The sequence below is a fragment of the Octodon degus genome, unplaced genomic scaffold, assembly GCF_000260255.1.
Source record: "Octodon degus isolate 3935 unplaced genomic scaffold, OctDeg1.0 scaffold00098, whole genome shotgun sequence".
Taxonomy (NCBI): domain Eukaryota; kingdom Metazoa; phylum Chordata; class Mammalia; order Rodentia; family Octodontidae; genus Octodon; species Octodon degus.
In genome coordinates this window covers 249,054-275,200 of record NW_004524674.1, presented here as the reverse complement: position 1 = coordinate 275,200, position 26,147 = coordinate 249,054, and the positions used below count along the sequence as shown (strand labels likewise).

At 46.7% G+C, this 26,147-nt stretch overlaps 1 protein-coding gene across 1 annotated transcript; it reads left to right on the top strand.

Moving 5' to 3' along the window:
- The first annotated feature begins 803 nt into the window (after positions 1-803).
- Positions 804-24,994, top strand: Trpv1 (transient receptor potential cation channel subfamily V member 1). The gene is made up of 16 exons (XM_023723310.1): positions 804-958; positions 4,604-4,923; positions 5,653-5,819; positions 5,893-6,045; positions 6,561-6,701; positions 6,847-7,145; positions 7,885-8,064; positions 10,829-10,987; positions 12,302-12,397; positions 13,970-14,040; positions 15,547-15,712; positions 16,090-16,156; positions 20,883-21,199; positions 22,112-22,239; positions 22,724-22,839; positions 24,578-24,994. The coding sequence occupies exons 2-16, from the start codon at positions 4,637-4,639 to the stop codon at positions 24,748-24,750; spliced, it is 2,520 nt and encodes an 839-aa protein (XP_023579078.1). The 5' UTR covers positions 804-958; positions 4,604-4,636; the 3' UTR covers positions 24,751-24,994.
- Positions 24,995-26,147: the final 1,153 nt, after the last annotated feature.

Below are 26,147 nucleotides of genomic sequence, written 5' to 3'. Positions count from 1 at the left end.
TTCAGCTGGGCTCATGCAGGATATTATCACAGGATCCAGTAGGATTCTTTGGTCTTTAGTGTGTGAACAGATTTCCTGTACACTTTTTGTGTATGATGCTTTAGGTGATTATTATAAAATGATCTTATAATTAAGTGTCCTTTATTGTGTTGTTCTCCTTGCAAAAGCCCAAACTACAATATGTTTGTTGTGCATTTAGGGTGGCATGAGGGAAAGTGAGAAAGTAGACCAGTTTTTTGTGTTCTGCGGTTTCCTGAGAAACCCCAAGTGAGAAAGACTGGGATTGGGCACTGTTGGAAGTTCTCTGTAGCTCTAATCTCCACCCTAGGATTGGTTACACAGGAAACAAGAGGCAGGGGCTGGGCCAGGTTTTCTCAGGGTCTCAAGACAGGTCCATAGATGCCAGGCCAGGATTGTGGGATGGCTGAACACGACAGTCCCATTCCTTTTTCATTTTGGAAAAGGGCAGCTCCAGGATGCTAGCTTTGCATCTCTGGTTGTGACAATGCATTTGGGGAGCTGCTTCTTAAAGCATGAGTGCAGAAGAGGAGTTGTGCTTGGGGGGCTGAAGAGCGCCCTCCTTCTCTGAGAGCTGAGGTCACAGCTCAGACTAATCTGGGCTGCATGTGGCTAAGTGCATTGCGGCCCTGGCATGGCTGGAGGAGGGGGAGTGGCTAAGTGGTTTCTGAAAAAGGGCAAAAATGATGGGAAAAGCTTTGGGATCCTCTGGGAATCAGAGCCGTGGCAACAGCAGCTGCTGCCCTTGCTGGAAATGTTTCCTTGAAGGCCAGTGTGTACCCACAACCCACCCCTGCAGTGTGGCCGGGGAGGGGCGAGGACCCTCTCAGAGGCAGGGACGCTACTTTTCCTCCTCACCAGCCCTACTCACCCTTCAAGTAGCAACCACCTTGGAGCTCCCAGGGACCCACCAGGCCTGAGGTGTGCCTGCGTCTGGCTGGTGAGTCCTTCTACTTGTACATTGGCTGGTGCATGCGTTAGCATTTAGGATGGCACTGTGAGTGATCGCAAGGTGGGACCTGCCACTTCTAGTTGGGTAGTTATGGGAAGTCTGATGAGGCTTGACTAAGTTTAAACTTAACTGAGCTCAGAACCTCAGTTACTCCATCTATACACTAGGGATAGTTATGGTGGCTGTAGTTGTGAGACGGAAGTGAAAGTGCAATTGATGTGCACTTAGCTTGGCTAATCATAAACACTAGGTAAATGATAGTAATAGTTGCGATCATCAACATTTGCTATATTTGCTCCTGCACAGGCGTGAGCAGGCTGCAGCTGCTGTTGAAGCCAGAAGTTTGTTGCTAGAGGATTTCAGTGCATGGCCTTCTCTGTGCACTGCAGGGCCACAAGGATGGGGGGAGTAGTCCTGGCTTCTTGTTCTGGCTCTCATCTCTGTTCTTGGCAGAGCCTCTCTGTTCTTCACTCCTGAATCTTCAACCTGTGTCCCTTCTGGGGAGATGCTCAGGTCGGATGTGGGGAAGGGAATAGTGGGGCTGGGTCTTCGACCAGCATTGTTTCAGCTTCTCTAATAGTCACAGGCAGCAAGATCAGCTGCTCCTGAGCCCTTGCATGGATGCATGCTTTGGGCACAGAGGCAGGCAGGGAAACCACACTCGGCATCTCAGCTGGGTTGGGGAGAAGGAAGGGCATCTTCTACAAGGTGGTGGGCAGTGTTCCATTGGGCTTTGGGGGGAGTGTCACATAAGCTCTTGGTGGGCACAGGCAGGTTTTCAGAACCATCCTTCAGTGCATCTTAATCAATTTGTGAATCTGGCATAAACGAGAATCCCCATCTCCATCAGACAACCAACACATTCCTACTTGGTGGGAAATTAACTCCATTACCATGCTGTGACAGATACATCATTTAGGGGCTCATGTGCAGGTCACACCCCAGGCCTGAGAGTGACAGACTATCCTGTCCCAATTTCCTCTCCCATCTCATAGTAGATGGCTCCTCAGTACTCATCCTGCCCTCTGTCCTGGAAGAAGCTTGGTTTCCAATATAGAACTGGGTACGTAGTATGCAGTGCCAAGTCAGGGTTTGTTGATTGGCTGAAAGGAGGAGACCTGTGGGTTGATTCTTTTTTATTGGGTTGGGTTTGATTGGGACCAGTCAGAGGAAGAGGCCAAGAATATCACCAAATGGTTCACAGAGGCCCCTGCTAAGAAGTGCTCTGTTGTTGAGGTGCTAGAGCTGCAAGCCAGGGGTCAGCTTGTTCTTGGTTTTGTAGCTAGCCTTGCTCAGGATGGGGGGGGGACATAGACATTCAGGGAGATCCAGGAGTGGAATAGGGCCTGGGTCTCACTGGTGCTCTGTTTTGGGGTTGTGAGCTCCTTAGGATGCTCATTTGAGCCAGATAGTGCTTCAGGTCTGGAGCTTATGCCTGGCCTCAGGGCTGGAAGTGTCTGACTAGATCAGCACCAGGCCTGATGTGCAGTCTGGGGCTGAGTTTAATGTTTGAGCAAGAGCCCTGAGCCTCCCAGAGAAGTGGGAGCGTGCTGGAGATGCTCTGGAGCTAGGTTGCTAGGGATCACATCGGGCTCTACCTCCTGCAATCTGTGCTACTTGGGGCAAGAAAGGTAATCTCTTTGGGTACCAGTTTCTATTTACCCCTGAAAGACGTGGTGAGAACTGAGTGAATATAGGTTGGTGCGTAGGATAGTGTCTGCCTTGTGCATGGCACATGCTCAAACACGTCAATTATTCTTATTTTCTTTCGCTTCCTGTGCTATTTATTTGGAATCCAGAGCCATCGAACTGTCCTATGCCTTTTAAATGACGATAGACCCCCTAGACTGTGTACAATTTTTGACAGTGAGCTGTCTTCCCAGGGTTCTGTCTAGCACCTGGTCTCCAAACTGCTTAAATTGCTTATGACTTCTTATTGTTCACACAATTATACCCATATTCTTTTTTTTTTTTTTCTCATTAAACTTTGTTTTAATAGGTCTCAAAATTCTGTGACAGATTTTTGGTCAAGTTGTTTCCATTAAAAAGTATTGATTTTAAAAACTAATAACTTAAAAACTGCCACACACACAAAAAAATGGTCCACAAAACATTCTTCTTTCCTTCTGAAGGTTTTACATTGCATTGTTATCATTAACCAGTCTTTCACTATTAAACTTAAATGGCCAATTGGGAGAAACAGTTCTAAGACCCATCTTAGGCCACTGATTAAGACTGTGGTGGAAAGTATTAGGGATAATATTCATTTAGCTTTCTGAGCTTTCTGGGCAGACTTGGTGACCTTGCCAGCTCCAGCAGCCTTCTTGTCCACAGCTTTGATGACACCCACAGCAACTGTCTGTCTCATATCACGAACAGCGAAACGACCCAGAGGTGCATAATCAGAGAAGCTCTCGACACACATGGGCTTGCCTGGAACCATGTCAACAATGGCATATACCCATATTCTGTTTCTTGGCCTTCAAGGCCTCTAGCTATCAGGTTCAAATCTGTCACTTGTCCCACTGTCCTTCTGACTTTCCTTTTTGCCAGCCTCTCTAGGGTAGTTCCCCCTCCTCCTCCAGATTCAGCACATCTGTGCTCCTTTCAGGTCCAGGTTACATGTTGCTTCTTCCACAGGGCCTCCCCTCAGCACTCTGACCCCTCCTTGGTTCCTCTGGCCTAGTCAGAACTTGGGCCTAGCCAGTACCCCATGGCATCTGACCCTTCTCTGAGTTGCTAACACTGTGCTGGGCTCTTGGAAGGACCTCAGAAGATGGGTGCTGAGTGATGAAATGAACAGATGGGGGAGTGGAGCTGTGTGTGACTGGGAACAGGCCCTGCTGAAGGGGCTTCACCTGATGTGTGAATTGAAGACTTACTCAGGTTGTCCTGAGAGCAGAGCAATGGGGGAACTGGCAAGAGCTGGTGGTCAGCTGTCTGCTCTGTCCATGTCCTGGCCATGTGCTCTGGGCTTTCACTGCCTGAACTTTCCCTTGCAATCAGGACTTGGGAGGCCTTTCACTCCCTTAATAGTTGTTTTCCCAAAATGAAGTCACTATTGGAGCATACATTTCTCTAGCTACAGAAATCAGAATGAGGAAGGTCTGTGTCTGATCTCTCTCCTGTTTTCCACAACACCAAAATAGCTTTTTCATAAAGATGGGTCAGTCAAAGTCCTTGCCCAGAAGGAGATCAGAGGGCAGCAGGGAGAAAAAGCAGTGACAAATAGAAATTGGTAGATCACATGGCAGACTGTGCTAAGAGGCCATGAGGGTGGATGGACAACAAGCCGAGCCATTCTGCAGGAAGGAGGACATGAGTGGTATAAGGATTTGGGGGACTTTCTGGAGGTGGCTGTACCAGCACTCCATCCCAAAGAGAGGTGGCATCTGAGAGGTGGTGGGATTTAGGCCAGGAGAGAAGGAGGCAAAAGCACCTCAGTAGAGGCTGAATGGAAGCAAAGGTCCCTGAGATTGGGCAGTCCTGAGTATCAGGCAGAGGGTGGAGGACAGCACTGATTGGACTTTTGCAGTGTCCTGCTTCACAGCGGTCTTGACAAGAAAAGTAGGTAGGGTTAAGAATCTGTGGTGCTTGAATTAGAAAAAACTCTAGCTCCATTACCACCCACAGGTAGCTTATTGGGGTCCAGAGGCTCTAGCCAGGATGAAGAAATGGGCTAGTATGGACTCGAAGGAGTCTGAGGATCCACTCCAAGAGGACCACAGCCTGGATACCCCAGATATAGATGCCAACTCCAAGACACCTCCAGCCAAGCCCCACATTTTCTCTGTGAGCAAGAGCCGTACCCGACTCTTTGGGAAAAGTGACCTGGAGGAGTCATCGCCTATGGATTGCTCTTATGAGGAAAGCAAGCCAGTTTCTTGCCCGACTATCACAGTCAGCTCTGTGATAATCAGTGCAAGGCCTGGGGATGGTCCCACCTGTACCAGGTAAGACTTCTGGTCCCTCCCTACCAGATCCCACTTGCTCTGCTGCTGGACGCCTCAGCATGGACACTCGGCAAGGTGATCCCACTCCTGGACTGACTGTCCCAGAACTGAGAAGCCCGGGAGACTTCTGAGGTGGCCTGCTCTAGCATCTGCACTCAGAAGACTCACTGGACACATGATCACTGACCTGGCATATGTGCTGATCCTAGCTGTTAGGTATTTGCTAGGTGTCCAGGTCTGGAGTACTTACTAGCTTCAAATACTTTGATATCAAGCTCAAGGCTAAGTGCTTTTAGACAGAGGACAAAATAGCTCCAAGAAGAGCCACCATCCCTCCAGCCTCCGTGGAGCACACTGGCCAACTGACTTCTGGGGCAGTGTGAGGATGCCTTCATACTGAGCAGGAGCCATGCAAACCCACCTCCAGCCCTGAGCCCCCCTCCCCCAGCTACCTGCCTCCTGGGCCCCAGCTGAGAGACACGTGGGCCAGGTGCAAGAGGAAGCAGTGAGGAAGGCATTCATGATGATGTCTATGGACAGGATGGGGACAAAATGGGGATACATGGTTCACAGTTACATTGGCTTCCTGGGAGATTAGCAAACTGAGGTGTGGCCTTGCTTTTCACTTTTGGGTTGCCTTGCATTTAGTTGCATTCCCTTGACAAGCTTCTAAGGCCTCAGGGCTGAAGAGAGACAAGGGTTTGAGATGAAGTATTGTCTGATTCCTAGGCAGATGTCCCAGGACTTCATCCCTGCCAGTGCTGAGAAGCCGTCTAAGCTCTATGATCGGAGGAGCATCTTTGATGCTGTTGCTCAGAACAACTGCCAGGAGTTGGACAGCCTGCTACCTTTCCTGCGGAAGAGCAAGAAACGCCTCACTGACACTGAGTTCAAAGGTGCCCACTAGGACTGGCTTTCTGGGAGGGGTCCCTACCCTGGTTGGGCTCTCATTCTCCCTCTGCCCTTCAGACCCTGAAACGGGAAAGACCTGCCTGCTGAAAGCGATGCTCAACCTGCACAATGGGCAGAACGACACCATCTCTCTGCTCCTGGACATTGCCCGGCAGACTGACAGCCTGAAGGAGTTTGTCAATGCCAGCTACACGGACAGCTACTACAGGGGTGAGAAGGCTGGCAGGTCAGCCTGACTCACCCCATGAACATGCCTGTACCCAAGCATTCAGAGGTCTGAGGCGTCCTTGTTCCTCTAAGCTCCTTTGTCTCTGCCCAGCTCCTATGCTGGTTCTCCTGCTTCTGATCTCTGCCTCCCTCATCTACAATCCCCTTCGCTGGTCCCGGGATCTCTGCCTGCCCATGTTTACTTGGTAGTCCCTGTCCCTGGCCGCTTCTGACTTATTTCTGCTACTTTCCTTGCCCTTGGGTAGTCTTGACTTCTCTCTCTTGAAGTGTGGTATTTCTTGGAGCCAGGAACCCCTTCTTGTGCCCTGGGGCCTCCCTGGGCTTCTCCAGGGGACCCTGTCCTGGCCTCTTTTAGTTGGAGGGGTAATTCAGGCATCTTCTCCTCAGTTTCTCCCCCAGAAGCAGCTGCTGCTGGCCCAGGGCCCTTCCCTGGGTGTGACTGTCTGGGCACCCTACAGGGCTGTGATCACAAAACCAACAGTGAGCATCCTCCGTAGGCCAGACAGCACTGCATATTGCCATCGAGAGGCGGAACATGGCATTGGTGACCCTCCTGGTAGAGAATGGAGCAGATGTCCAGGCTGCAGCCAATGGGGACTTCTTTAAGAAAACCAAAGGGCGGCCTGGATTCTACTTTGGTAGGAAGATCATATGGCAGACACTTGGCATTTTGACTTCCATTAAGGGGAGGTTTGGGACAGAGATAAAGGGAGTTGGAAGCCCTGTGGTTCAGGGACCTCCAGTCTCACTGCAGGGCCTACCATGGCCCTATGTTGGCTGCAGGTGAGCTGCCCCTCTCCCTGGCTGCGTGCACCAACCAGCTGGCCATCGTGAAGTTCTTGCTACAGAACTCCAGCCAACCAGCAGACATCAGTGCCAGAGACTCGGTGGGCAACACCGTGCTGCACGCCCTGGTGGAGGTGGCTGACAACACGGCCGACAACACTAAGTTTGTGACAAGCATGTACAATGAGATTCTGATCCTGGGAGCCAAACTTTACCCTACACTGAAGTTGGAGGAACTCACCAACAAGAAGGGATTCACGCCGCTGGCTCTGGCTGCCAGCAGTGGGAAGATTGGGGTAGGGGAGGGGATTCAGCCCTGAGCTGGTGGCCCTGTGTGGTGAGGGTGGCATGGACAAGGATGGTATGTGTGGGTCTCTGATTTCCCATGAGTAGTCAGAGAGCTCATGAGCTGCTGAGCAGAAGCTGACAGCGCAAATGTGGCCACTTCTGAATTCCAGCTCTGAGTGTCGCCAACAAGACCCTGGGTGGTGATGGGTTCAGCGACTTGGGGATGGGGTACCAGAATCTCAGGGTGAGACAGAAAAATAAGCTTTGCAGCAGGTCAGGCCCAAGCCCAACAGGGACCTGGGGATGATGTGAGGCCACAGCAGGTGGATGGTAAGGTTGGGGTTTCTGGGAATTGGACTGGAAAGGATTTCTTAGTACCAGAGATTCTGGAAGCTTATCCTTGCTTGTCTGAACTTCTTAGGAATCTGATTTTATGATCCTAGTCTTATTGCTTGGATTTTCTTTATTTCCTTTAGGCTTTGGGTTTTCTAGAATGGACCACTGCCATCCTTCAGTGGTAGATGCTAGAGTTAGGGGCTCAGCCTGATGTAGCTGTTGGAAGTAGAGGCAGCAGGCAGTGGATCTTGTTGGTGGTCAGGAGCAGGTGGGGGCTTGCCTGAAGCTTGGGTAGGTCTCTGCGTGGGACAGGCAGCAGTTGTTCTCCATGTTTAACTGGTGGCTTGCATGCAGATACAGTCTTTGGCTGGGCCCCCAGCTGGCCTTTGATGAGCTCTTGCACCACTGCAGGTCTTGGCCTATATTCTGCAGAGGGAGATCCCTGAACCTGAGTGCAGACACCTGTCCAGGAAGTTCACAGAGTGGGCCTATGGGCCTGTGCACTCCTCACTCTATGACCTGTCCTGCATTGACACCTGCGAGAAGAACTCGGTGCTGGAGGTGATCGCCTACAGCAGCAGCGAGACCCCTGTGAGTGGCCAGAGCTGACAACCAGCTGGAGAAATCACTGGGTCTAAATGCTCTCCCTACTCCACCCCCACACCAGCCCAGGTCTGGCTCTGCCTTGGTCTCTCACTAGTGAAAATTTATGGCCCGGGGGCCTAGGTCCTGTAACCTCACCTTCCTCTTCACTCCCACTGAATGTTTGCCTTAAGCACAGATGGTTATTATTCCACAAAAATGGGAATATTTCAAAGTATGGAGACAAAAACAACCCTCCTTTTATACCATATAGAATGTGTAGTTTCATTTTGTTTACATAAACAGGAATCACATTACACATAAAATAGAGCAAGTGGTCTTTTCATTTTTGATTGTGTCTCAGAGTTTTAGATTAATACATTTGGGTCCATCTCATTTTAGGCGAGGAGTAAATGTCTATAGATGTTATTTGAAGTTTTTTGGTCCTACAGTGCTATAGGCCACTTAGCATGGGTTTGAGAATTTTTCAATGAAAGATACTTACACTTGGAACTACTAACTCTAAAAGCACAGTCATTTAACGTTTTGATAGCTACTCAAGCTATCTACATGCCAACAACCCGTGGATGCTCAGAGCCTTAAATCCATTAACCCCAAATGCTATCTTAATTCTCATTGTTTGGATTACTGTGAAGGAGAGCATTTTTATGTGTTTGGTGACCTTTGATATTTATTTGGGGAATTTTCTACTCTTTGTCCTTTGCCATTTCTTCTGCTGAGGTGTTTGTCTGCTTTCGATTTGTTAATCCTCTTTCTATAGAATGAATTGATCCTTTTTCTAATGCATAGGTTCCTCATGATTTATCTTCTCCTAGTCTGGCTCTTGTCTTTTTGTTTCCTTTATGGCATCATTTTACTTACAAAAGGCTTTCATTTTGGAAGAGTAAAAATGATCAGCGCTTTCCATTTATGCTTTTGTAGCTGGGAGGAAGGCCTTTTGGACTTCAAGATTAAATACATACCCTTCTGTATTTTCTTTTACCTCTTTTATAGGCATTTCATGTTTGGTGCTTTGTCTAGATTTATTTTGTATAGGTGTGAAGGAAGGAAGTATTTTACTCAGTCATTCTGATTCCCAGTGAAAAATCTCAGTGTCATTCATTGAATAGTCAATGCATTTCACACCTGCTTTCAAATGTCACCTCACTTGTCCCTTCTTTCTAATGTGACACTCCAAGCTCTCAAGCCAACTTGGGGGCTGGAGTCTGTGCCACTGGCAAAAGAGGAGCTTCTGTAGTGTTCCTCAGGTCAGAGGTTATATTTAAGGATGCAATAGAAATATTCAATTCATGTTTAAATTTTAAACATTTGTAGCAAAAGATGCATTGACATTAACCCCCCTCAGACCATTGATCATCACTTAAAACACACCATCTCATACTTCTTGACACTTTGGGAAGCTTTTCTGGAAGTTTCATGAGTGTCTTTATGAGGTGTGATAAGAAATACAGCACGAGGTGGCTGAGTATCATCCAACAGGAAGGCTTATAAAAATATTACAGTGTATCCTCCTCTACCACATTCACCAGATCTGGTGCCACATGACTTCTGGCTCTTACCCCAAGTCAAAATGACTGTAAAAGGTAAATGATTTGAATTGATTCAGGATGTTAAGGCAGTCATGATGACAGCACGACTGAAGACACTCATGAAAGAGGACTTTCAGAACTGTTGCAGAAAGTGGCAAGAGTAATGGAATAGAGGCCAGGGATATAGCTCAGTGGTACAGCGCCTGCCTGGCAAGCATAAGGTCCTGAGTTCAATTCCCAGTTCCCCCCACCCCAAGAAAAAGAATGATGGAATAACTATGTTCAAAGTATGCACATGGGGGTGGTGTTTTGAGGGTGACTGATGCCAATGTGTCTTTTATTGTAATAAATAAAAAATTAGACCTGCACTATATTTTTTGGTCACTTATGTAGGAATAGAGTTGAGGGAGAGTGAAGCCTCACCTGGTCAGCCCTGTTGGACCCCAACTATTCTCTGCAGGTAGCTCTTCTTCATAGGCTTCTTGAAGGACAGGGAGCTTTTGGTCCCCAAAGAGTTTCAAGGTTCAGCTGGGACCTGGAGCTGATGACTAGAGAGAGGCTAAGGATGAGCTGCTTTTGGTTCATCTGTCCTAGGAACACTTGAAAACTTAACACAGTCTTTGTAGGTGAGACTTTGTATGTGAGACTTAATGAAGACTTTATAAGTGAGACTTTTGCCCCAGAGCCTGTTTGTGGGTACTGGGCCTCCCGTTACAGGAAAGGCTGCCCGGTTCTCCTCATATCTCATGCATATGTATGTGCCACCTCAGCCTGACCCAGGGCTAGAAATGTGAGAAATGAAGAATTGAGAGGCTCCTTTCTGTTCCCCTCCCCATGCCCCTCATGCCTGGCTCCAGTTGATTCAGGTTCTTCTTATTTTGATGGCAATGATAAGGATTCCTCTTGGGAATGAATTATTAGAGATAGTGGGTATAGAATGTTAGACAATGCCATAGGCCCTTAGCATTTAGGGATGGTTCAGTTTTATTTCTATTCATTGTACCTGTGCAACACTGAGGCCAGGAGGATGAGTCATGCAGTGAGCCACATACATCTGGGACAACCCCAGAGGCCTGCCTGCCTGCTGGATCAGCCCTCAGGTGATACTGAGGTGTAGTCATGCCTGTGCAGGTGACAGGGACATAAGGAGCACTAGGTGCTGGGGTGGGGGTACAAGGCAGCCCCTGGCAAGGGAGTGAGCTTGCTTCTCTTTGTTTCCTCAGAATCGCCATGACATGCTCCTGGTGGAGCCTTTGAACCGACTACTACAGGACAAGTGGGATAGATTCGTCAAGCGCATCTTCTACTTCAACTTCTTCATCTACTGCTTGTATATGATCATCTTTACCATGGTTGCCTACTACAGGCCGGTGGATGGCTTGGTGCGGCCAGAGACTTGGGGCTTGGCAGGCAGGGTGTGGGGTATGGGGTATGATGTGGATGCTTCCGTAAGAACCCCCAAGCTCAAGGTCCAATGCCCTGGGCTCCTTCTTTGGCTTCCTGAGAGAAGAAGGGTCATTCAAAGGTCCTTATTTCCCTGGGCTCAGTATTCCCTCTCCCAGGCCATCCTGAGGCACCACTCCTTTCCTGTTCTTGGCCCCTCTTTTTTAGCTTTGTGGTCCAGAGAGGCTGAGTGTGTGATCACTCACGTCCTGGCTTTCAGGAGTGGTGCATGCAGAAAGAATGGAGGGATGGGACTCAGGAAGCGGCTCGCTCCTCAGCTGGATGTCCATATGGTCATAGAATGGTCTGAGGCTGCACCCAGTTGCCACCACCTTTCCTGCTTTGTTTTTGTCACTTACTTGCTCCTTATCATTTCCTGGATCTACACTTTTGAGTGCTTCTTCTGGGCCAGGCCCTGGGCCCTCCATAACATCAGCTTAAGATAAGCATTTTCTTTCTACCTAGAGCCATGGGTTGCATGGAGTTTCTGAATTGAATCCTCTTGTTAAATGCCCAGGGCTTTTCGTTTGCTGCCTTTATATCTAGGGTGATTCTGGTGATTTTTCTCTCTTTTTTAATACTGGGGTTGAACCTGGGGTCTTAACATTGTGCTACATGCCCAACTTTATTTATTTTTATTTTTGAGACAGGGTCCTGATTAACAGCCAGGTTGCTCAGAAAGGGCTTGAACTTGTGATCCTCTTGCCTCAGCCTCTGAGGGTGCTGGGATTGCTGGTGGTACCACCATGGTTTGATTTAGAAACTCAGTTGCCCTAGTTAAGGGACACCTGATTTCAATTCACTTATTAAAGTCATTTAGTAAGTCCATATTAAGAGAAAAGAGAAACATGCTAAGACAAACTAGTAAGCTAGTGCCTACAACACATAGATGGTAACCTACTCCAGATAATGGTAGCTGAGACACAGGGACTGTAACCATAGCTATGTGGGGGATGGCTCCTCCCTCCCTCAGCAAGAACATTGCCCATAGGATTCTTTATTTGACCTGTGGAGGCTGCCACTTTGGGGAAATTAGGTCTCACAGAAGAACCTCCTCACCTGTGTTGTCATCATAATAATGTGTTGCCTCTGTGTCTCTTCTTTCTCTCAATGGAGGGTGTGCCTCTGAGGCAGGGGCTGGGTCTTAATCATAGAGCTTGGCACTAGGTAAATGTTGAATGAATGAAATAATGAATGAGTGGATGGTTGAATGGATGAATAAGTAGAGTTACCAACTTCTGTGCCTCTCACAGCCTCCCTATAAGATGAAGAACACTGTTGGAGACTATTTCCGAGTCACTGGAGAGATTCTGTCCGTAATAGGAGGATTCCACTTTTTTTTCCGTGGGGTAAGCATTCCTTTCCATGTAGTGAGTTTCCATTATTACTGAAACAAAAGTATGTGGAATCACTCTTTGCTTTCTCACTTTTATGAATCAGAAATGTAATGGGCCCACTTGAGTTGCTGAGAGATGGAGAGGAGAAGTTGACTATCCTTCAGTATTTGTGGCTAGGGTTGGGGGAACTGCCCAGCAAGTCCCATGGGCCTAGAGCAGTCAAGCTCAAGGTTAGCAAGGGCTCTCTACTGCAGTCCTCCCACCATATATATTATTTGGTTACAAGCCCAGAGTGGAACCCTCTTAAATGATAGGATCATTACTGTTAGTTCTGAAGTTTAATTCATCAAAACAGTCCATTAAAATTCAAACAATGAAGGAAATGTACATGTAAATTGGAACTATTTTGTTTATCTAAAAATGTATGTATACATATCCTTTGGGGATTCTTCCTATCTGGTACTGGTCTTTTCTTTGAATGTAGGAAGACCATTTGGAATTTTATATTACCTTCCTTAGAAAAACCAAATAATGAATATGTGTTTAGCATCAAGGGCAGTAGGATTAAGGGTGTTTGTGCTCCCCACCCTGGGTTACCAGGATAAGATTAAAGGGGCTGAAAGATGCTGGTAAGGTCCTCCTTGCTTGCTTTGCTACATTCTGTATGCCATGAGTTGTTTCTCTTCGGCAATGCCTGTCTGCCATTCATCCTGCTTGGAGCCAGCCAATTATGGACTGAAGCCTCTACAAACTGTGAGCAAAGTAAAGCCTCCCTCCTTTCCCTTTGGGTGTCAGGTATTTTGTCTCAGCAATAAGAAAAGTAAGTAAGATACACAGAAAGCTCTGAATGAAAAATTTGATATTGTTATGATTTTTAATCTCTAATCTTTGGGCTAAATTATATCTTTTCTTCTTTCTTTCTTTCTTTCTTTCTTTCTTTCTTTCTTTCTTTCTTGTCACTTACTTTTATGGACCTTTTACAAATCATTGGACTTTGTCTTCATAGAAATAACTGACTTCATTTCATAGTCACAATTTGCATTGTAATAAAATAAAGGCCCAGCAGCAAGGACACTGGGATGATTACCCTCCTGGCAAACAGAGAATTAAGATGTGGGAGTGGTCGGAAATCTGAGTGTGCTAGAGAGGATGTCCTAGTGCCAATGGTTATTCTATTGAGTTAGTTCAGTGAAGGCTAGATAAAAGAATTTTTATTGTATTGCTTATTTACAGAAAATGGGAAAAAACACTAATTAGAAGGAAAAATTTCCTAATTCTACCATTAGTTCATGACAATTGAATTTGGTTAATTCATGACCAAAATGTTTTGGTGTTTTTGGTTCTTCTTGAATTCTGGGTAAAGTTGAATTTACTTCTGGGTATAGTTGTAATTCTGCCCTATATTGAAAAAGAAAAATCCCTTATCCCATGACATCACCTCATCATCCACACTGTTCCACTGTTGATAATCTCTGCCTTAACACGTGCTGGTCTTCCATCATCATGACCTTCTGGAGGCATCTTGGGTGCTCAGCATTGCAGTACACCTAACATTTCCTGGAAACTTATTCTATTTCCCCGTAGATCCAATATTTCCTCCAGAGGAGGCCATCCATGAAGACCTTGTTTGTGGACAGCTACAGTGAGATACTTTTGTAAGTGATGCTTTGACTCTTCTGTCTCTTTCAGCATGGTCATTTCTCAGTCATTCTCTCCCTTGTACTGGGCCTGGCATGCAGCAGGCCTTGGGAAACATGTTGAAGCAATCGTGGAAGGTACCAATAGATATTCATCAGATGAACTGATACTGTGGGTCATCTACTCTGTGTCAGAGAAGCTGTGGGGCTGACCACTGTGTCATGGGCTCACAGGACCTACTGTCTGAGTTAGAGGCACTCTTGTCTATTTTTTTTCCAGCCATTGATGAAACTGATATGTGGTTCCTGCCTTAAAGAAGTTTCATCTCTAAGGGAAGGTTCCTTAACCTTGGCTGTGTTGACAGTTTGGACTGGCTAATTCTCAGTTTTGGAGGGGAGGCTGGCTTGTGCACTGTGGAGTATTTAGCCACATCACTGTTCTCCAACCACTAGGAACCAGTAGTTCTCTCTCTCCATCCTCCAGTTTTGATAACCAAAAATGTCTGCAGAAGTTGCCAAAGGCTCCCCCTTGGTGTGGGGGAATTGTATATCCCCACTTGTATATGCTGGAATTATTTCTAGTTGAGAGCCATCTAATAGATATTTAAATGTCAACTAGAAGAATGGAAAGTACCTAAGGAAGCAGGATTTGTGAAAATGAAGAAGGTTGGACAAGAAACTCTCATGTATGGGTATAAGCTTTTTGCACTCTAAATTTTTACCTATGTGTGTGAGTAGATTTGATAAAATTGAAATGTTACATATGCATACAGAATATCTTTTCCTGGGCTAGCTATGTGCTGCATGGTCTTCTTTCATGATACTATGCAGAGGCAGGGAGCTACAGGCCCAGTCACCTTACCGTCACAAGGGACAACAGCTGACACTATGGTGTGCTGCATTGCTAAGCTAGCATGTTCAGCTGGTTAAGTATATTCAATGATTTTTTTTTTTTTTTTTTTTTTTGGTATTGTAGGGAAGGGTCTACAGGGTGTTCAGGGTCTCACTACTAGATTGAACTCATAGTGATCTGCCTGTTTACGGCCTCCCAAGAGCTGGGATTACAGGCGCACATCACCACACCCAGTCTCAACTGCCATCTCAGCGAGCCCCAGGGGTGGGGCTGGCACTGCAGGCCCAGGGGTCGAACCCCTGGCCCCTGTGCCTGCTTGCAGGCACTTTAATCCACTGAGCTATTTGGCTGGCCTGTCAATGAATTTTTGACTTAGAATATTTTCAATTTATGGTAGGTTCTTCAGGATGTATTCCCGCCATAAGTTAAGGAACACCTGTACTATATTTGTCCTTTAGACATAAAATTTTGCATCCTCAACAAATTTTTAATCTTTGAGAGGTCACTGTTGCTTCCCCTGAGAATGGGTGGGCTATAGGAAGCAGAGCAGCTCAGCCCAAACTCCTACTGTGGCCTCAAGTGTACTCAGAAGCAAGCAGACCTGGGCCTTCTGTTTGTGGGGTTGCCAGGCCTCTCATGTGCCCACTGAGCTTCCTGTCTCCCTATTCCAGCTTTGTGCAGTCACTCTTCATGCTGGCATCTGTCGTGCTATACTTCAGCCATCGCAAGGAGTACGTGGCTTGCATGGTCTTCTCTCTGGCCCTGGGCTGGACCAACATGCTCTACTATACCCGCGGCTTCCAGCAGATGGGCATCTATGCCGTCATGATTGAAAAGGTGGGTGCACTGTGGCTAAGTAGGTTCTCACAGAGTCCTGTTGGCCTCATGGATGACACAGTCCTACAGATTGTCTAGCTTCTCTATCATCTGGGGAGGCCCAAATTTAGCTTTCAGTGTATTCCTTAAGAATCAAGCATTGTGGCCTTGACCCAAGCGTGGGGGATCCCTTGAAGCCTGAGCTCTCTGGTCTTTCACACTAGACACCTGTCCCCTGACCTGATCAAAGGCCACAGGAGAGGTGTAGATGGGTCTTTCATGACACCTGAGGTGCAAACCATTATACTTACCCTGCCTGTTTTCTCATTTGGACACCAGGCTAATGCAATCCTAGTTGCACATTTGCTTCTACCAGAGCCTTGAATTCTCTCTTGCAGATGATTCTGAGAGACCTGTGCCGATTCATGTTTGTCTACCTCGTTTTCCTGTTTGGATTCTCTACAGGTAATGGTTGTGACCAGGGCTGGTAGGAGGGCAGGACTCTTGCTCACTTTGACCTCCTGAGGACTTTGTTGAGGGCTGGGTGGGGGAGATAGATGCATGCCTGCAGGTGACAGGGTGAGTGAACAAAGGACAAAGTAAAATGAACTCAAAAGGTAGGAGATAGGATTTGTAAAATATTTTCAGTGATTTTAAAAATAGGAAGTGATACTTTCCCCAGAGCATAGTTGCATTTTTGCATTTTGACTCATTTCCCCCCCTTAAATTTTTTTTTTTTTTTTTTTGCTTCACAATATTTTCATGGCTTTTATTCTTCCCTTAAATTTTTTTTGACATTTTTTCTGATTTATAGGACATTTTCAAGAATAGCACAAATAACTTCTATTCTCTTTACCCAGATCCCCCCAATTTTGCTACATTTTAAAATTATTTTCTTTCCTGATGCACACTTTCACCTGCATATATACATGTGCATGTTCACACACACACACACACACACACACACACACACACACACCTCACACTTAAAAAATAACTGCTGGAGAGTGAGTTGCAGGCATGATCAATTTTTTATTACTAAATACTTGTCTCAGTTACTCTTCATTCATTGTTGGGACAAATACCCAACACCCAAAATTAAGGAAGGAAAGGATTATTTAGCTCACAGTTAATGGAGGTTTCAACCCATACTTGGCTGGCTGCAAAGCAGACTGGCACATGGCAGGGGACAGAAGTTCATGGAGGCAGAGAGCAAAATGGAGGAGTAGCAGCAACAGTGGCAACAATGACAACAGAGAGGAAGTCTGTCTCTTTTAAGTTGCATTGAGGCTATCCACCCCAGGCTGGGGGAAGTACTCACACCCATAATCCCAGTGGACCATGAGTTAATCTCAAACTCTAGAGGTTCCCACCCCATACTGCATGAGGCTTTGGGGGGACAACTAGACACAGACCATGACATTCTGCCCCTGGACCCCCAAAGTCTCATGCACATCCCCTTGTGCAAAAGCCATCTTAGTCCATCTCTAAGACTTGCCAAAGTCCCACAGTTACAGAATTGCTGAGAAGTCCAGGTCCCAAGTCTTTTCCAAGATCTAAGGCAAACTCTTAGCTGTGAGTCCCTGTACAAATGAAAAGTTAAACACTTCTAACATTCAAAGGCCCAAGATAAACATTACCATTCCAAAAGATCCAAGCACTGGGACCAGCACAAGTCCAAAATCCAGCAGGGCAAACTTTCAATCCTGTAGGTCCTTGTGAAACATCCAAAGCAATCTGTGGCAAATTGTGAGCTCCATGTGGCTCTGCCCCTATGGCACTCTTGGTGGTAGCTCCTGTGGCTTCTCTCTTAGGCTGGCTTTACTCCCTCTGTACAGTTTCCTTTAGATGATCCACATTCCTGGAGTTTCTAAACTTCTGGGATTTCCACTGAAAAGGCTTCTCTCTCATAGCTTTACACACAACCCTTTCAGGGGCACACTGCCTGGCCTCCCAGGCCGTCTTCTGAAATCTAGGTAGAAGCCATCTTAAACTTAGAATGCCTGCATTCTGAATGCGAGTGCCAAAAACCAATGCCACTTGGATGATGCCAAGGTCTGCTGCCAGCTGGCTCAGTAGCCAGGCTTTCTTTACTCTTGGCTGTCGGGGTTGAGTGCCTGGATCGCTGAGCGCTCTGACCCTGATTCCGAGGAATAAATTCTCCATGCTGGTGCCACTTTGGAACCTGGTGTGGACCTGCCAGCATTCTGAAACTTGGAGCTCAAGGCAAAGTCCCTCTCCCTTGCTATTCAGACTGCAAAGGGCGGAGACCTGCTGCCTTCAGTGATCCCCTCAGGCCGTCCTCTTCATTCTCTTGTTTCTTCTTGGTGACAGAGATGTTCTCAGCTCTGTTTTTGCAGTCCAAAGCTTTATTGGAGCTTTCTTTTTTTCACAATATTTTATATTATCCTGCTGTGTTCTTTGCTTTTTTTTTTTTTTTGTGGAACCAGGGATTGAACTCAGACCCTTGTGCTTGCCAGGGAAGTGCTTATTCCACTGAGCCATCTCCCTGGCCCTGTTCTTTGCTCTTGATTCTCAACATAAATCTGACTAAAAGCCTCCAACAGCAGCCATGCTACAACCTCAATATTTGGCTTCTTTGAAATATTTTTGCCAGATTAATCAGTCTGTTGTGCTTAATCTCAGTCTCAGGCTATGTCTCTGTACACGAGCAAAATGCAGACAACTTTTCTGTGAAGTCAAGACACAAACGATATGTAGCCAACAATCAGTGCAGTCCTTCTTCCCAGCAGAAACCTCCCCAGCCTGGTCTTTACAGGCAGGCTTTCTGTCAGCCTTCTGGTCTTCTGAGCTCTGATCAGAATCTCCCCTACAGAAGAGCTGAAGCTGTTCCTGCTCTTTGCAAGTAGGCAACATCTCTGAACCTTTCCTGTCTCTTCCTATAAGCCATTCCTAAAAGCTCGTAACCTACATGGTCAGATTTAGCCACAGCAATAACCCCACTACTCTGGCACCAAATTCTGTTCCTCTTAAATTGCATTTAGGCTGTCCTCCTGGGAGAGGTACTCACACCCATAATCCCAGCACTACTAAGACCTACAATCCCAGTGGATCATGAGTTAATCTCAAAGTCTGGAAGTCCCCGCCCCATGACTGCATGAGACTTTGGGAGGGACAACTAGACACAAACCATAATAATACTTCCATGTATATTTCCTAAGACCAAAGACTTTTCCTTATATGCAGTGAAATTACCAAAACCAAGAAGATGAAATTGATACTGTCAGGTAATCTATATTTTTAATTTTTTTATGGAAAATGAACATTGTAGACTATGAATTTATCCATTTGTCATTCCGTTCCTCTTCAGTTTCCTTTCACCTTGAGCAGATTTCCAATTTTTGTCTTTTCTGCCTTTAGTGTTTCTAATGAGTAAAATCATTCTTCCATTGTTTTGCCCAAAGTCTCTTCTCTAATTAGATAAACCTAATGTGTCTTCTAGTTAGATTCTAGAATTTTTGGGCCAGAATATCAAGATGCATGTCTTCAGCAATGCCTTGTGTCTGGAGTTGTATGATTGTTGTTCCACTTCCGGTAAAGTGAACTTGATTACTTGTTTTTGGGGGATGTGCCAGATTTTCTACTATAACTACTTTCCCTTTGTAACTGACAACTCATGTGGGAAAAGATGTTTTGAGATTATGTAAATGTCCTGTTTCCTATCAGACTTTCACCCAGTAGTTTTAATTTCCATTGGTTATTCTTTCTTAAAAAAAATTGTTTATTTGATTCAGGGACTCACTATGAAGTTCAGACTCATGGTGGTCTTCCTGCCTCAGCCTCCCCAGCACTGGGATTACAGTTGTGCACCACCACACCCCATTCAGGGGCCAGCACAGCATGCAGTACCAAGGATCAAATTTGCGTCCTTGCACATGCCAGGCAGGTGCTTAGTCCACTGAGCTATCTCCCCAAGAACTGCTGAATCCCGTGATAGTTACTCAGTGATAATATTCAAACTCTATCATTCCTTTTACATTTATTCACTGAAGTTTCATTGTAAGGAAGGGCTTTTCCATTCCTCCGATCTGCTTCTCTTTCATACATAAGAACGGTCTCATGAATTCTTTCTTCATGGAGTCTCACTTTATTTACTGAGTTATAATTCTTACTGTCATTTATTTTGATGTTCAAATTATCTGAAGTTTAGTCGCTGGGACTCCCTGCAGGCTGGCTCCTAAGCCCCTGACATGTCTGCATCCTCCTCACTATTATTATTTTTTGGCATGTGGCTCTACTTTGCTCCTCATCTGAGTCCTCTGGGTGCAGAGTTCATGTAGGGGCATTCTTCCCCTTCCCACCCTGCACTTTGATTTATGATTGGAAGGGTGAGCAGCTGAGACCAAGTGGGACTGGATAACTGGACTCTGCCACACGGATCTGAAGTCTCTGCATACAATCACCATAGGAAAGGACTGGGCCAGAGGGTTTAGTGGATAGACGTGCCATAGCTAGGGTGTGCAACTGTTATAGAAGCTCTCAGACTCTGGGATGAACTTCCAAAGAAGAGCCCAGAAGGCAGGAGGAGGCCATTCTGCTCTGAGCTGCTTGACACTCATGATTTTAGGGTGGCCCCTAAAGGACAGACAGATGGGACGTGTGACTGACAAAGCAGGTGTGAAGCCAGGGATGATATGTAAGATTAGGAAGGCTGGTCATTGTACAAAGGTAGCTATACTGACACTGCACAAACACCTTGTATATTTATTCTACATGTTTTATAGCATATAATGACAAAGGTATTGTTACAACTAAGCAGCAAATTCTGACAATTTTTTAGCAGTTTGGAAGAAGGGCTGTTTTTAAAAACATCACACAGGGGCTGGGGAGATAGCTTGGTGGTCTAAGTGCCTGCTTGGCAAGTGCAAGGATCATGGTTCGATCCCTGGAACTCAGGTGCACTGTGCCAGCTCCTAAATCAGGTGTGCTGGAGCATGCCTGTAATCCCAGCAGTGAGGGGGCTGAGACAGGTGGATCACCATGAGTCTGAACTGCATAGTGAGACCCTGTACTAAATAAATAAATTAAAGATTAAAAAAATTAAAAGCTTCACACAAAGGTGAGGTGTGGCCAAGGAACATTCCTGCTACAGAGCCATGCTGGGTAGAAGGGTGCGTGTCAGGGGCCTTGGCTCCCACCTAGTTGCACCCTCCCTTTGTGTGGCCTGCAGCGGTGGTGACACTGATTGAGGACGGGAAGAATAACTCCTTGGCGACTGAGGGGCACCGGTGTCGGGGATCTTGCTGCAAGACAAACGCCAACTCCTACAACAGCCTGTACTCCACGTGTCTGGAGCTGTTCAAGTTCACCATCGGCATGGGAGACCTGGAGTTTACTGAGAACTATGACTTCAAGGCTGTCTTCATCATCCTGCTACTGGCCTATGTGATCCTCACCTATATTCTTTTGCTCAACATGCTCATCGCTCTCATGGGTGAAACCGTCAATAAGATAGCACAGGAGAGCAAGAACATCTGGAAACTGCAGGTGAGCAGGCCGCTGGGGTGTGCACCCACCCTGGAGGCTGTTGGTGCTCTGTCTTCAGCATTGCCCAGCTGAGTGCATGAGCCTGACAGGACTTGGGGAGGGAACAGCAAGCCGAGCCAGGCTGGGATGGAGCAGCAGCATCTCCCCCAGTAGGCTCCTTTTTGGCTTCATTCTCTGGTAAGCATGGTCTGCACAGAGTCAGATCAGCCTAGCTGGTGTTCATAGATGCTGCGTTTGATTGCAGGCAGGATAGTCCTGGAGGAGAGAGGGGCTCAGCCCATGTGGTGTGCACTACAGAGGAATCTGGTCTATGAGGAGCACCAAAGATCAGACTTGGCGGTACACATAATAGAAGATGGGGTGCTGAGAACTCCTTCTCTGAGCTACGTGGTCCCTACCTGACTCCCCGACTTCCACAATGAAAATATCATTGTTATTAAGTAGCACTTCCTCCATATTAGGCCCTGTTCTATGTGTTTTGCTTACCTGATCCCATTTAATCTTCCTGGGATCCTATGAAGGGGATTCTGTTACTAACCCATGTTTGGATGAAGGCATTGAGATAGAGTGACATTAGGTGTCTGTGTTATGGGACACCCAACTAGGAGGTAGCAGAGCCAAGGATGCAGGCTGGGCAGTCTTACACCTGAGACTCTGCTCATACCTAACACCCTGTGTTGTCCCTTTGTGAGGGTTCAGACAGAGCTGAGCTAAATGGGCTGAGCTCTCCCTGTGGAGTGTGCGCCTACCAGGCTGTGGAAACACATGTAGTGTAGAAGGTCCTGGAGGTGCAGTGTGGAGGTTTTAAGGACTGGGAACAACCTGGAAAGGCTGATCCTGGAAGCAAACATCAGTATCTAGGTAGCCCCTGGATGAACCTTTTGCCCCTCTGCTCTACCCATTCTTCCTCAGAGAGCCATCACCATCCTGGATACAGAAAAGAGTTTCCTGAAGTGCATGAGGAAGGCTTTCCGTTCAGGCAAGCTGCTGCAGGTGGGGTACACCCCTGATGGCAAGGATGACTACCGCTGGTGCTTCAGGTAAGGCTTGAGCAGGGGTCAGGTCTTGTGGGACTCTGGGACTCAGGTGTGGGCATAGGGCACCCATCTAGTGCCAGTTGTTGGTACAGAGGCTGCCTGTACCAACAGGCAGAACCTCTTGAAAGCAGTGGTGAGCTTAGGAGACTCCTCTAAGGCCAGCTGTATGAACAAGGGCCACCCCAGTCTCAGCTATGGGAATAGGGGACCTGTCTTAGTCTCAGAGGGTGGAGCCAGACAAAAACTTTGTATAACTTGAGATATCCTGAACCGATTACCTAGTGAGCTGTGTCAAAGCCAGGAATCCAATATTTAAGAGTGTCTGCTCTACCCAGTGTGGTCAGGGAAGGGCTATGCCTAAAAAGCAGGTCTTATCTACCTTCTCCACCAACTGGGTCCCCATCTGGATCTATGGGCTTTGCAGACTCAAAGTTGGATGTGGCCCTTTGGTGCCCAGCTCCCTGAGCCCCTATTCCTTTATCTGCAGGGTGGATGAGGTGAACTGGACTACTTGGAACACCAACGTGGGCATCATCAATGAGGAACCAGGCAACTGTGAGGGTGTCAAGCGCACCCTGAGCTTCTCCCTGAGGTCAGGCCGAGGTGAGGGGGAAGGACAGTGTTGGGGAATGGAGGGGTCTCTTTGGCTGGTGGTTTAACGTTGGGCAGGTGAGTCTCCCATCTCTTGTAGGCCTTTCTCATCCTCTTCCTCCACAGGACCTAGGTTCTAGAATAGTCCCAATGGCTACCCCCATACACTCAGCTCCAAGTACTCTTCTGTGCTCTCACACATGCCCATGCAATGGAGCATTTATCATGGTCCTGCAGGGTAGCAGGGTCAGCATCCCTGGCTTAGGCACTGTCCTCAGTGCCTAGAGGAAGTGGCTTAGGCCACAACCAACTGCTGGAATGCCAGCTGCCCTGCCTCCTCAGCCCTATTCTTCTTGCCCCATGTAAGCAGTCATAGCATTTATATTGTACCTTCACTGTGATACTAAGAAAGATATTGACCCACTGGCAAGGATATACACATTAATGTTAACTGGAGTAGGGATGGGGAACAATAGAGGTCTTTTACTCTTTTTAAAAATTTTTTTTGTTTTTTTTTTTCATTTTACTCTTATGATTAATTAAGAATTATTTCTTGAGGGTTATACATCTCTACCAAACTTTGTAACAGTACAAACTCCAATAACATAGCCAGGTAATTTATACAACAAGGATCTTTCCCCACAGTGTGACTGGAAGGAGTGAGGGAATGCAAGAGAGAAAGGCCAAGGAAGAAAAGTGGTCAATAGGGGAGTTGGAAGGGTGTGTGGAGGGGGTCTTGACATTAGACCTGGGTGTAGACCAAACAATCTCTGAGACTGAACATCCCCACTACCCAACTAGCCATTAGATGGTATCCTAATGGGCACCTGGCCTATCTTCCCATGGAACCTCCTGCTTCTGTGTCCAGGTTCTACAAGGAATCCTCCTTCAGCTTGGCATCAGCTTGGGTATGGGGGATGGGTCAGTGCTAATAGGGATGCCATCAACTTGCAAGAGCTGGATAATTCAGAAGGAATAATCAAAAGGACCAGCCTCCAGCATTCCTGATACTTTTAAGATGTGCCCAGGGTTGGATACCAGTAGAGGGCACTGGATCATAGCTTTAGGTTAGGAGATATGTGTGTGGGTTTTGTTTTGTTTTGTTTTGTTTTTTTTCACTAGATGAATCCAAAGTGGCCAACCAGAGAACTTGGCTGACCACGGCTCCAGCAGATGGAAGGATATAGATAGCTTGTCCCTTGGTTGCCATTCCTCCGAGGTGATCAGAGAGTGAAGGTAGCTAAAGGGTGGCAACTGAATCTTTCTCAGGAGCTCCCTGGGATTTCAGGACACACTTGAGGTCTTTATTTGAGGTCTGGTGTCATCATGCTGCTCTTGGGCATCCTTGCCCATCTTCTATGCCCTGTTGGGGCTTGAACTCCACCTCCTAATTTTCTGGCTGGTATTCATTACCCGAGAGCTGACCCACTGTGGGGCCACTCATGGGGCAGGACCTAGGGTTGCTGCATGCTTACCTCCTCTCTTCCCCACTGGGGAAGTGAGGAAACAGAGGCTGTGAGGGGCAAGCATTGGAGTCTCATGAGGTATAAGCGAGTCAGGGTGGGGCAGAGGAATAGAAGTTAAGGGTGTTGCTTGAGTGGAGGAGGAAAGAGGAAACTGTACCAACCCAGGAGCCCAGGAGATTCTATGCCTGGGCCTCTTTTTATCTGGAGACTTGTGAGGCCAAGAAGAAAACATATGTTTTTTGGTTTTGCTACACTTAAGATAGTGATGATGTTTTGCTTTTCAGTTTCAGGGAGAAACTGGAAGAACTTTGCCCTGGTTCCTCTTTTAAGGGATGCAAGCACTCGAGACAGGCACTCCACTCAGCATGAGGAAGTGCATCTGAAGCACTTCTCAGGATCCCTTAAGCCAGAAGATGCTGAGGTCTTTAAGGAGTCTGTGATTCCAGGGGAGAAGTGAGTGACCCCCTGTGGGGTAGTCTCCATGCTGGACCTTTGGATGCCTGACTGCCATCGGAAAGCTGTTCAGGGAACACCAGGGCCCTTCAGTAGCCTGGTTTGCTCTGTGCCAGCCTAGGCACATCCCTACGGCTGCATTGGACATGTCATGGGGGGCATCATTGAGTCCATAGGAAGAGATCTGTACTCAACTATAACTGTCCCCTGGTGAATCTTCACACAGAAAATGATCTGCCTTTCTACTTTTTATTGACTTCACTAAACAGTGTGAATGGTAAATCTCTACTTGGTGACACATTAGGCTATTGTTTCCTTTTTTTTAAAAACAAATTTATTTATTTGATACGGGGTCTCACTACACAATTCAGACTTGTAGTGATTGTCCTGTCTCAGCCTCCTCAGTGCTGGGATTACAGGCATGCACTGCCATGCCTGGTTTTGGTGGCTGGCACAGTAGGCTCTTAGGCTGCTGAGCTATCTCCCCAGCCCCCTTGTTTGCTTTTTCCTTTTTCATTCCTTTCCTTTTCCTTGGGATATATGGAAATGTCTTATAGGCCGGCCTTGAACTTGCTATGCGGTCCAGGCTGGCCTTGAACTAGCAGTCTGTCAATCTCCCGAGTTTCTGGAGTTATAAGCATGTGCCACCTCTTTGACTTTTATATTTCTGGGACTGTAAGTAAGTGAACCCTAGGAAAATGCCTTTAAGAACACAATACTTCCTTGATGTCAAATGCTGAGGCCCTTCCTTTCTGTATTGTGTTAATATTTCACTTACCGAGAGTGCTCATGGGGGAGTTTATCGTTTGTTCCCTAGAGGAGTTGGGGGAGGCTGGTCCCATTCCCAGCTCTGGGAGAATCAGATTTTCCCAAAAATCACTTTGTCGTTTGGTGTGGAATACTAAAGTTGCCTCTATTGTTACTCAGATAAAAGTGCAGGACCACACCTCAAAGGACATGGAGAGGAATTTTCAGTGAATTTTCTTTTGTTGTGATGAAAATCCCATTCTCCTGCAGTGCTAAATGCTTCCACCCCACTCACCTTTCACCAAATAAGTAAATAAGTAAATAAATAAGTGTATATATACATATATGTGTATTACAACAGTTGTGAACTTTGTGCCAGTCAATGGCCTAGCATGGCTGGTTGGCATTGTGCCTTTTGTTTGTGCATCTGGGAGCATGTACATGGGTGTGTGTGTGTGTGTGTGTGTGTGTGTGTGTGTGTACTATCCTATATGGCTGTGCACGTCTGGTTGTTCTTTAGTTATTACCCATAGTGAGGATACTCCTTCACAAATACAACTGCCATAATCAGAAAACTACAGTCCATGGGCCAGATCCACCCTTACACCTATTTTTGTAAAGAAACTTTCATCATAACACAGCCTCACCCACTCA